At 54.1% G+C, this 11,805-nt stretch overlaps 2 protein-coding genes across 2 annotated transcripts in view; both read left to right on the top strand.

The window, feature by feature from the left end:
• SHANK1 (SH3 and multiple ankyrin repeat domains 1) overlaps positions 1 to 211 on the top strand; it is a 59,555-nt gene extending 59,344 nt beyond the window's left edge. Inside the window, exon 20 of the mRNA XM_033129277.1 lies at positions 204 to 211. Coding sequence (XP_032985168.1) covers positions 204 to 211 — 8 coding nt within the window. The remainder of the gene's footprint in view (positions 1 to 203) is intronic.
• SYT3 (synaptotagmin 3) lies at positions 12 to 10,945 on the top strand. Its single transcript, XM_033129598.1, has 9 exons — positions 12 to 849; positions 3,980 to 4,505; positions 5,714 to 6,107; positions 6,435 to 6,653; positions 8,941 to 9,061; positions 9,228 to 9,399; positions 9,503 to 9,635; positions 10,062 to 10,130; positions 10,449 to 10,945. The coding sequence occupies exons 1-8, from the start codon at positions 699 to 701 to the stop codon at positions 10,125 to 10,127; spliced, it is 1,782 nt and encodes a 593-aa protein (XP_032985489.1). The 5' UTR covers positions 12 to 698; the 3' UTR covers positions 10,128 to 10,130; positions 10,449 to 10,945.
• Positions 10,946 to 11,805: the final 860 nt, after the last annotated feature.

Here is an 11,805-nt window from a genome sequence, read left to right as displayed (position 1 = left end):
CACTGGTCAGCTCCGTCTCCAGCTTCAGGTCTCAGAGAGCACCCTTCACAATATACACCCCCTCCCTACCTCCTGGTTCCTTTGTGGCCCATCCCCCCACTATTTTTTCAGAGCACTTCTCACAGTCTGAGAGTGTCTTGTTTGTTTATGTGTGTTTGTTGATTTGTTTACTCTTTGTCACCTCTCAGTGGTTGTGACTCCAGGAAGTTAGGGAATGCGTGGATCATTCCTTGCTGGATCTGCAGCAGCTGGCACAGTGCCTGGCATGTAGTTGGCACTCAATGACTGTTGAATTTCATGAGTGATGAATGGCTGTCCCCTTGTCTGTCCATCTCTAAATTTTGTCCCTTTACATCTGCACCCCTAATCTTTGTCTCCTTGTCAATCACCCCTTTACTGGTTCATCCTAATCTCTGCCCCTTGACTGGCCTTCTCAGTCTCTTCTTCCTGGTCCATTTGTCCCTATTCTCTGTTCTCTTTTCTATCCATGCCCATATCTGTCTCCTTGTTTGTCCATCTTTTTGCCTGTCCACCCCAATCTCCATCCCCTTGTCCAACCCTCCCCAATCTCTGTCCCCTGGCCCATCCTTCCTTTCCGCTCTTTCTCTTTCCACCCTTTTTCCACTCTCTCTCCCCCAACCCATTCCCCATCTGCACACTTGCCTGGCCCCTCCCAAGCACAGGACCCACCGGCCACCATGTCAGGAGACTACGAAGATGACCTCTGCCGGCGGGCACTCATCCTGGTCTCGGACCTCTGTGCGCGGGTCCGAGATGCTGACACCAGCGACAGGTGCCAAGAGTTCAACGACTTGCGAATCCGAGGCTATCCCCGGGGCCCAGATGCAGGTCAGCACCCCCAGCTGTCTCGGCCAGGGCCCTGCCTCCACTACAGCCAGGATTTTCAGAGATTCAGAGCAGACCTGCCCAGTTTTCTGTTCCCTGTGGGGCTAGTTCCCCTTAGAGTCTTGCCTCCATCCTGCCTGCTGCTGTTCCCCGAAATCTCTTATCTAAGGAGAAGGAGCTGTGTGGTCCATTTGGCCCCTGACCTTTTGGGTTTTGCCCTGTGGGCCTCCCCCACCCCCACCCCACCCTCCACACTGCTGCCACATACACCCTTCAGACATCTTTGTACATCTCACACAGTGCTTAAAAGCTGAGGCTCTTGAGTCAGACTGACTTGCCTGGGTTCAACTCCCACCTTCCCCACCTACAAACTGATGGCTTTAGGCAAGTGACTCTTCTGTGTCTCAGTTTCCTCATCCGAACAATGGGATAATGAAAGTAACTACCTCATGGGACACCTGAGAGATTCAAATGATGTAACACCTGTGAAGCACTTAGAACAACCTGGGCATACAGAGGCCATGTCATAAATGTTGGGATGTACTTATTAAGCAACAACTGTCCCAAGCAGCATGGAGGTCCTTCCCCTATGTCATCGATGACTCACAGTGACCATTTGTGGTACATGTAATCCCCATTTTCGGTGGGAGAAGCTGAGGCTCAGAAGGGTGTAGTGACTCGCCCGAGGTCACCCAGCCAGGAAGCAGCAGGATTCTAAGAGCTAGGAAGTATTTTGAGTGCCATTGTCGCTGAGGACCCCTGCAGAAGCATGTGTTGGCAAGTTTAAATGATGGTCACCCTTGCTGAGTGCCAGGTCTTGGCACCTAAGTGCAAGATGTCCAGGGGACAGGGATGAGAGGCCCAGAGAGCTGCAGGTGTTTGCTCAGAGTGTCACAACCTGTAAGCAGAAGAGCCAGAACTTATCCTGGGAAGTCTAGTACACTACTGCAACTTGGGGTGTTCCCAAGACAACACTGAAGTTCAGTGATTTCCTAGGACTCACGGAACTCAAAAAAGCTGCTATACTCACAGTTATAGTTTATTACAGCAAAATGATGGAGATTAAAATTAGCAAAGGGAACAGACACATCAGGTAGGGTCCAGGAGAGACCACACAGGAGCTTCCATTGTCTCTCCCAGTAGAGTCATACATACAGTGCCCAACGATGTGTGAGAACACACACAGAGTACGACCCACCAGGGAAGCTCATCTGAGCCTTAGTGTCCAGGGTTTTTATTGGAGGTTGGTCACATAGGCATGGCTGACTGCCTACGTGACTGACCTTGGTCTCCAGCCCTTCCAGAGGTCAACTGATAGCACGTGTCCCAAGGCCCCACCATCAATCACATTGTTACACAGACGACCTGGTGTGGCCCAAGGTTTCTCAGGTGAACAAAAACACTCTTTCAGACAGGACATTTCAAAGGCTTCGATGTTCCCTCAAGGGCCAGGCCTTTCTTTGGGCAAGGTGAATCTTTTACTGCATGACTCCGTTGCCTCGCCAAGCCTAGTGGCTTCCCAGTCCTGGCCGACAGGAAGCAGAATTTTGTTAGTGATCTGAAAATTGATGTTTTTACTTGGAGAGGGTCTGGGTCAGTCTGACAGTGGGGGACAGCATGTGTTGTTTTCTCCCCTCTTCTCTGTCTTGTCCTCCCAAACAACCCCTTTTTCTCAGTTCTTCCCATGTTCAGAAGACTGAAAAGCCCTTGCTCTGATATCTAACATAACTCCAGAATTCAGCAGATGTTGGTCGCTTAGAAAGGAACATCCTAATGGAGACAGGAAACTCAGAGTTCTGCCCCTGCCTGCTGTATGGCCCTGCGGGATCACTTCCTCTCTCTCAGAGCATCAGTTTCCTCATCTGTAAAATGGAATGTTATCTCTAGGGTACACAGTGCCATGAGGATTAACACTGGGCCACTGACTTATGTAGATTTCCTGGGCAATTCGGGACTGGAAGGCATTCCCTTGCTGCCCAGCCTTGCTGAAGTGACAGGACACAGCCATTCCACTTAGCTGTCCTTGCTGCCAATGGCTAGTCACCTGCTCCCCTGTCCCGTAATCCATAGTCAATATGGAGCAAGAATTTCCCCTCTATTCTATCTTGAAGAGACGCAGGTGTCAATCCCTAAACAAATTCACATTTCCTTGATGGTCTTTTCTGAAAAACCCCACTCCTGGTACCAATTACGGAATGAACCAGAACCTTTGGTTCAAGAAATAGGCTGTACTAGGCTGTACTCTGAAGGGCACACCAGTACACAGTAGGCATTCAGAATGTGGTGGTGTTGGTGGTGATGGTGGTGGTGATGGTGGTGGTGGTGGTGGATACACGTGACAGTAGCGATGAGCTTTAGTATTCTAATAAAAGGTCACTTTTGAACTACCATTTATTGGGACCTATTGAGGTGTGGTAGCATAATTGTAAAGACCATGGACTCTGGAGCCCGGCACGCCAGAGAGGCAGGACTGATTTCTCCTATCTGGCAAATGGGGAATATAAGGCTCAAAGTGCTTAAGATATCTTCCCAAGGCCACAGAGCAAGCTAGGATTTGAACCCCGACCTGCCTAAGTGCTATGAACTGTCCTCTCTGATCATCGCTGAGCATTTTGGGAGACCTTGGTCCTACTTCAGATGGTGTATCCTCAGAGAGAAGCAGTGTGGGCCAGCTATTAAGAAAATAAAATCTGAAGACAGACTGGTAGTTCAAGTTCCAGATATGTCATTCACTAGCTGTGCAGCCTAATGCAAGTCCTTCAGCTTCTCTGACTGTTTCCTCATCTTTAAAATGGTTACATGGAAATAAGCACTGCCTCATAGGGTTATGGAGTTTAAACTAAGTAATATATGTAAAGTGCTTAGGACAATGCATGGCAAATACCACAATTTATTTTTTTAATTTATGTTTTAAAACTTAGCTCTTTGGGGCAGCTGGTTGGCTCAGTTGGTTAGAGCGCGGTGCTCTTAACAAGGTTGCCGGTTACATCCCCGCATGAGCCACTGTGAGCTGTGCCCTCCTTAAAAAAAAAAAAAAAAAAAAAAAAAAAAAAAATTACCTCTTTGGGGACAGCAGGGAAGGATAAACTCTGACCCCACCCTGACCCCTGACCTCTGTCCTCACTCTCTTCAGACATCTCCGTGAGCCTGCTGTCGGTCATCGTGACGTTCTGTGGCATCGTCCTTCTGGGCGTCTCCCTCTTCGTGTCTTGGAAGTTGTGCTGGGTGCCCTGGCGGGACAAGGGAGGCTCTGCAGTGGGCGGTGGCCCCCTGCGCAAAGAGCTGGGCCCTGGGGTCGGGCTGGCAGGCCTGGTAGGCGGTAGTGGGCACCACCTGGGGGCTGGCCTGGGGGGCCATCCTCTACTCGGGGGCCCACACCACCATGCCCACACCGCCCACCATCCACCCTTCGCTGAGCTGCTGGAGCCAGGCAGCCTAGGGGGCTCTGACCCCCCTGAGCCCTCTTACTTGGACATGGACTCATACCCAGAGGCCGCGGCTGCTGCAGTAGCCGCTGGGGTCAAACCCAGCCAGACATCTCCTGAGCTGCCCTCTGAGGGTGGGGCAGGCTCTGGGCTGCTCCTGCTGCCCCCCAGTGGTGGGGGTTTGCCCAGTGCCCAGTCGCATCAGCAGGTCACAAGCCTGGCACCCACCACCAGGTGAGACAGGGTACTGCGCTGGGGATCCACTCTGAACTTCTGCTCCTCCTTTGTGTCTGTTGCCTGTCTATGGCTCCTCTGAGTCCTGGAGGAGGAGAGGCCTGGAGGACCAGAGCTCTGAGTCCTGGGACAGTAGGGGGTTTGGGGTACGGACTCCTGGATTGTAGAGATAATGGAGACTCAGGCTCCAGACTCCTGGGTTGGGGCTGAGGGGTGGGAGCCTAGATACCTGAATCTGAAGGAGGAGGGGCTGGAAGCCTAGAGTCCTTGGACCTGAGGGCTGGAGGCCTGTACTCCTGGATCCAGATGGAGGAAGAAGCTGGAGACAGGACTCCAGAGCCAGGAAGGTGGAGAAAATGAGGGTTAGACCCCCGAGTTCCTGTTGCGCAAGGCAGTTCCTCCCTTGCACCTTAAGCCAGGACTGGTGGTGGGACCTGCGGGCTCTGCTCATTAGTCCTCATAGTGCACACGTGTATTGAGCACCTAATATGAACCAGGCCTAAGTGTTGGAAACACAGAGGTGAGCAGGCAGACAGACTGTACTCTCAGGTCACCCGCAGTTTAGGGGAAGTGGGTTCCTAAACCAGCTGTCTTGGTCCACCCAGGCCAGAACTGCAGTAAAGCAGCTTAGGAGACTACGGCTGTGGGATATGATGTATCGTGTTTCTTGATTTCTGGGTGCTAAACCATCCTTGTATCCCTGGGGTGAATCCCACTTGGTCATGGTATATAATCCTTTTAACGTATTGTTCAATGCTGTTTGCTAATATTTTGAGAATTTTTGCATCTATGTTCATCCGGGATATTGGCCTGTAATTTTCTTTTTTCAACAAAGAAGAGAGGACAGATTGGGAAGACCTGGAGAAGGGCGGATCAGGGTCGAGGGGGTCTGGCCTGTGTGGGGCCCCAGGGGTCCGTAGGGAAGTTATTCTGGGTCATCAGCTTTAGGTACAGGAGGTGGCTTCTAGAGGCTGGTGCCCACACAGGTCTGGGCTGGAGCTAGCTTACAGAAGGGGATAACCCCCAATACGGATGGGGAAACTGAGACTCAGGGAGTGCAAGTGGCTTGCTCCAGGTCACAGTAAGCAAAAGTGGGGATTTGTAGCCCTCTGGCTGTGGGGTCTGGGGAAGAGATAGGGGGAGTCTCCCATATCTTGAGATGCAAAGATTGGAGCCCCCCACCCCACCTTGGTCTCCTCCCCCCGCAGGTACCCGGCCCTGCCCCGGCCCCTCACCCAGCAGACCTTGACCTCGACCTCCCAGCCAGACCCAAGCAGTGAGGAGCGGCCACCTGCTCTACCTTTACCCCTGCCAGGCGGCGAGGAAAAAGCCAAGCTTATCGGGCAAATCAAGCCGGAGCTGTACCAGGGGACAGGACCCGGTGGCTGGCGGGGTGGCGGGGCCCCGGGCTCCGGAGAGGCCGGCACAGGGGCGCCCTGTGGCCGTATCAGCTTCGCCCTGCGGTACCTCTATGGCTCAGACCAGCTGGTGGTTCGGATCCTGCAGGCCTTGGACCTCCCGGCCAAGGACTCCAATGGCTTCTCAGACCCCTACGTCAAGATTTACCTGCTTCCTGACCGAAAGAAAAAGTTTCAGACCAAGGTCTGGGGTGACAGGCTGGACATGGGGTCCCACAGAGGTGGGGCTGAGGGTCTGGACCCCTGGGTCTGAGGGAGGAAGGGCTTAGGGGTCTCATGAAAGTAGCAGCTGGGGTCAGGGAATGAGGGGGCTGAAGGAACGGGGCTAGGTGTTGAGGGGACCTGTGGTTGGAGAAAGCTGGGGCCAGGTTTTTTGTGTCTGAGAGAGGAGGGCTTGGGGACCTGGACTCCTGGGTCTGAGGGAGGAGGGGGCTAGAGGCTGGCAATCCTGGGTCCTGGGGAGGAGGGGCTCGTGGGCATGGTGTCTGTCTCCCTCACCACCCCCTGCTAGGTGCACAGGAAGACCCTGAACCCCGTATTCAATGAGACATTTCAGTTCTCCGTGCCCCTGGCTGAGCTGGCCCAGCGCAAACTGCACTTCAGCGTCTATGACTTTGACCGCTTCTCGCGGCACGACCTCATCGGCCAGGTGGTGCTGGACAACCTCTTGGAGCTGGCTGAGCAGCCTCCCGACCGCCCGCTGTGGAGGGACATCGTGGAGGGTGGCTCGGTCAGTGGCCCCTGCGTCCTCTTTCCCTGCGACCCGGCACCCCTCCGTTGGGTGACCTCCTTCCACTTGGGCTTCATAGCCTTTTAACTTCTTGACCCTGGAGGTTTCTTTTAAAATTTAATTTTATTACAAAATATTGCAAGTGTACAAGCAAGAATAGAGAATGATATAATGGACCCCCATTCCCTCCACATTTTGTCAAATGGGAACATCATGCCGAGGCCCCAGATTTCCCAACTTTTGACCCCCACTGACATCTGGCGGTAACAATCAAAAAAACTGTCATAGACACCCATGTACCCACTTTATCCAAACTTCATGCCATGATCCTGTGACTTCTGCTCTCTGACCCAACTTCCTGACCCCAGAGTTCCCAGCTTTTGTTTTTCCAACTTCCCTCCCCTTCCAACCTCCTGATGTTCCACTTCCCAGGTTTCCTGAAAGCCCAACCTCTCTGATCTCCAAACGGTTTACATTTCCAACCCTTCACCTCCAAACTCTTTGATCTAATACTGTTTCTTCAGTTTCCACCGAAGTCCTGATAGTCTGATCCCCCAGGCCTCAGACATTCTGGGATCCCAATAGCTGACACCCCCAATTCCCCAACATCCCGATTATAAGACCCGTCACCCTGACACCCCCCACCGGCCTCCTTCCTCATCTGTTATGATCCTTGCTTTCTGGAATCTCATTCTCCTGTGTGCCCCCTCCTTCCCCAGCCTGCTCCGAGGTCCTTGTTGGGTGCTGTGACCCCTTCTTCCCCCAAGCCTCAGACCCCCAGCTCCTCAGCCCTCTTGATTCCAGTCTCGGGTAGCTGTGTGTGTTGGGTGGGGGTGTCAGCCCTATCCTCATATCAGGAGAGAGCTGGCTGCCCACCAGTGGCTATGCTCAAGGTCCTTCCTTTCTCTGAGCCTCAGTTTCCCCATATGTACACTGATATAGTTGAACCGGGTGCTTGTGACTCTTCCTACAGTCCCCTTCAGGGGACTCCATAGCCCGCTTGCTCAGTGTCCCCAGCCCAGCTTCTGAGAGCCAAGTGCCTAGTTCCAGAGTCCCTGGCTCCATTGGTCCCACCAAACCCCACTCCTTGTCATAACCTGAGGCAACCCCAAGTGACGGCCCTCTATCTACATCCATCTTTGTTTTTTGTACCTGTCACTTGTCATTTTCTCTACCTCTCATTATCACTCAAGGTCTTTATTCATTCATGTATTCATTCATTCCTTCAACAACTGGTTTTGTTTTTTTCAGGATCAGGATCCGGGGACCCCAGACAGTTCTTGGGAGCTCCGGGTCTAGGTTGTCACAGTTTGCTGTCAGGGGCCAGCAATATGGGGGACAGGAGAAGCATCTGCTCGGGGCTGCGGGGGCTCTGGGAGCTTGTGGGAGGAGGTGACCGCTGAGCTGAAGCTTGAAGATTGAGAGGAGGGAACAGCCTGGGCCAAGGCCTGGAGGGGAGTGAGTGGGGGGGTCAGGGACCCAGGCCTAGGTCAGTGAGGTCGGGAGGCCAGGGGCCCGGATGAGGCTGCAGGGCTGGGTGGGGGGTCGTAGGTCCTGGCTAGTTCTGGCCACCGCTCCGGGTCTGTCTTCTTGTAGCCTCATTCTGGGTCTGGGGGTGTCTCCTTCCCTCCCTAAGACTTACTTCTTTGTGTGTCTCTTCTCAGTCTCTGTCTCACTGTCTCTGGATCTCTGTCCTTCTATCTGGGTAGGTCTCTGTTTTCCTGTCTCTCTGGGTCTTTGCACGTCCCCTCCCATTCTGCTCTCTGGGTCTCCGTACTTCCACCAAGTCTCTTTCCCTCTTTCCCTGGATGTCTGATCTTGCCCCTTGGGACTCTGCCCACCCCAGGACTCTGCACTCTCCCCTCTTTGGAGTCTCTGCTCCCCCTTTCTTGTTCTGGGCCTCTGACACTCTCTGGATCTCCATCTTTCTGCATCTCTGTTTTTCCTGCTTTAGAACTCTGTGGGTCTGTCTTTTTAACGACATTTCTTAGTGTTTTGGCCTCAGTCTGTTTCTCACCGCATCCTTCTCTCTGTGTGTCCCTCTCTTACTTCTCCCCCCACTTATGCCTCTTCCCATCTACCCTGCAGAACAAATAGGCTTTGACGGTGGCGGGCAGCTGTGGCCGGGGAGTTACCAGGTTTGGCCCAGAGTCAGATTGTTAAGTGGATCGGAAACGTGAGTCCTGGATATCAGGGAGGAGAGCTGGAGCTCGAGATGAAAGAGGAAGTCAGGGAGAGATGGGGAGACTGAGGCAGGGCATTGCTGAACCCCTTTCCCAAACTGCAGGAAAAGGCAGATCTTGGGGAGCTCAACTTCTCACTCTGCTACCTCCCCACGGCCGGCCGCCTCACCGTGACCATCATCAAAGCCTCTAACCTCAAAGCGATGGACCTCACTGGCTTCTCCGGTGGGTTCCGAGGAGGCGCGGCATTGGGACCTGAGGGAGTGGGGGGGTCGGCTAGATCCTGGGTCTGAGGGAGGAGGGACTAGGGGAGAAGGATGGGGACCCCGACCTGGGGGAGAAGTCCGAGGGAGGAAGTGGAGGTCCAGTGCTGTCCCTGCCCCCCCTCCAGACCCCTACGTGAAGGCCTCTCTGATCAGCGAGGGCCGGCGGCTCAAGAAGCGGAAAACCTCCATCAAGAAGAACACGCTGAATCCCACGTACAACGAGGCGCTGGTGTTCGATGTGGCCCCTGAGAGCGTGGAGAACGTGGGGCTCAGCATCGCGGTGGTGGACTATGATTGGTGAGGGGCGCTGCCCGGCACAAGCAGCAGGGCGGGGGTAGGTGCCGGACCGCCACCCCCTCCCTGCCTGGACGCTGATTGCCCGCCCCACCCCCACCCCCAGCATCGGGCACAATGAGGTGATTGGCGTGTGCCGCGTGGGCCCCGACGCTGCGGACCCCCATGGCCGCGAGCACTGGGCCGAGATGCTGGCCAACCCCCGCAAGCCGGTGGAGCACTGGCATCAGCTGGTGGAGGTGAGTGGGCAGCCACCCAGTGCCACTCCCCACGGCATTCACCCGCTCGCCTCTGCACCCCTTCATTCACCCAACCCATCGCATCTTTACGGGCTGTGGAATCAGACCAATCCCTCTCTGCTCACAGCCCTCCGGAGATTCCCCAGCACCCCCAGGACAGAGTCTTAGCCCCCCTGAGGCCCTGCACCGTCTGCCCCACTCACCGCTGAGGCCTCATCACTCCTCACGTTTCGATTGACTTCTTTGTGCCTCAGTTTCTCCATTTGTAGAATAGGACTGTAATACCACGGGTCCCATCACTTCAGAGTCGAGTGAAAAAGAGCACTGTGAATGAAGAAAACAGGATCGCTGTCTTATAATGCTGACTATTAATGATTGTTTTGCCTTTGTCCCCCATTCCTGAACCTTTTGGATTTCCCACTTCAGGAAAAGACTTTGACCAGCTTCACAAAAGGCAGCAAAGGATTATCAGAGAAAGAGAACTCAGAGTGAGGGGTAAGGAACCCAAACTAGAGGGAGGGAGATGGGGGCCTGGACTCCTGGGTCTGAGGGAGGAGGGGCCGGGGGCCTGGACTCCTGGGTCTGAGGGAGGAGGGGCCGGGGGCCTGGACTCCCGGGTGTGAGGGAGGAGGGGCCGGGGGGCCTGGACTCCTGGGTCTGAGGGAGGAGGGGCCGGGGGCCTGGACTCCCGGGTGTGAGGGAGGAGGGGCTCGGGGCCAGGACTCCTGGGTCCCTGGGGTGGCGATGGAGCTACAGGAGGTCGTGGGTCTGTTTTCTGCCATCACTGACATCTTCTCCTTCCTGATCCTACAGGTCTGGCCTAGGGCCAGGATCGGACCAGGCCCCCTCTGGACCCCATCCCTTCCTGCCCGGACTGTGAATTCATCTCTTCGAAGCCATAACGTCCGAGCTGCGTGGTGCGGGGCAGCCCTGGGCTTGCCCGTCCTTTTACCCCCAGAAGTGTGAGGGTGGGAGGCAGGTGGGCCCAGCTACCTGTTTCAGGGTGGGGGGCATTCAGTTTCCACTGCGTCTGTCTCTCCTGGGGCTCCCCTTCCAGGTGAGGTGCCGTGCATGTCTGGGGGACCCCAGCCCCCCGAACCCTCCGTCTGTCTGTCTCTTTGCTGTTTGTTCAAGATTTGGTGCCCTGACCCTCATTCTCACCGTGAATGTCAACAGACCAATCCACCATGTCCTCCTAGACACACACACCTGTGTCTGTTCCTTCTGTTCACCACACCCCGCGTCTGGCCGATCCCCCAACTGCTGCTGCTATCAACGCCAGAATAAACACACACGTGGGTCTCACTCAACCTGGGACTCCTGTCCTCTCTGGGACTGGGAAGCTGGGCTCGGTTCAGAGAAGTGTTGCATCCACTGGCTGGGTGACCTTTGGCATACTTGATCTCTGAGCCTTAGTTTGTAAGTGTTACATTGGCCAGGACCACTATGATTATAGGACTCAGAATGCAACCCAAACTACCATAAGCCACAAGCAGAATTGAAAGACCTCTGTATATGGCAAGTAAGAGACTACAGAAGGACTTCAGGCATGGTTGGATTCAGGTGTTCAAGTGACTACTTCACTCTTTATTGGCTTCATTCTCAAGCAAATCTTTGCAATAGTAATAAGATGGCCACGTGGAGCTCCAGGCTACATCTGTTACGATGCCTTCAGCTGCAGAGAACAGAAATCCAGTGGAAGGAGTGGAAATGATAGAGACTTCTTTTGCTCATATAACTTTCAAAGACACACAGTCCTAGGGTTAGTTCAGCTGCTCAATAACATCAGATGGTGGGTTGGCATCTCTGAGATTCGCTTTGCCTTCCCGTCATGAGTACACACTGTCTGCGGTAGCACCACACATTATGTCCTTACATGGTGGCATCTAAAGCAGGAAATGTGGACACAGGCCTCCGCTTATGTCTGCATCTTTTTTCTCCCCGGAAGAGTTCTACTTACTTCTCATTGCCAGAACTGGGTTCTATGGCTACCCTGAGTTGGAAAGCAGTCTGGGAACGTGAACATGTGTCATTTCTAGTCTCCATCGTAAGGTGCGGGCTTTGTCAGCAAGGCAGCACAGAGGGGGATGACGGTCAGAAATCAACAGGACCTGCTGTAATCACCCTCAGAGCAGATAATTTCAGAGGAAACAAAATCTTCAGAGAGATT

The sequence above is a fragment of the Rhinolophus ferrumequinum genome, chromosome 15, assembly GCF_004115265.2.
Source record: "Rhinolophus ferrumequinum isolate MPI-CBG mRhiFer1 chromosome 15, mRhiFer1_v1.p, whole genome shotgun sequence".
In the NCBI taxonomy this organism is placed as follows: Eukaryota; Metazoa; Chordata; class Mammalia; order Chiroptera; family Rhinolophidae; genus Rhinolophus; species Rhinolophus ferrumequinum.
The sequence above is the reverse complement of the archived record's forward strand: the minus strand, read 5'-3'. Positions and strand labels throughout refer to the sequence as shown.

What these genes read in the sequence shown, in the direction of transcription:
- SYT3 (XM_033129598.1), top strand. Translation starts at nt 699, where the DNA reads ATGTCAGGAGACTACGAAGATGACCTCTGCCGGCGGGCACTCATCCTG. An exon ending in TCCCCGGGGCCCAGATGCAG is followed by an intron (nt 850 to 3,979) that starts GTCAGCACCCCC and finishes CACTCTCTTCAG; the next exon opens with ACATCTCCGTGAGCCTGCTG. An exon ending in GCGGTGGTGGACTATGATTG is followed by an intron (nt 9,400 to 9,502) that starts GTGAGGGGCGCT and finishes CCCCACCCCCAG; the next exon opens with CATCGGGCACAATGAGGTGA.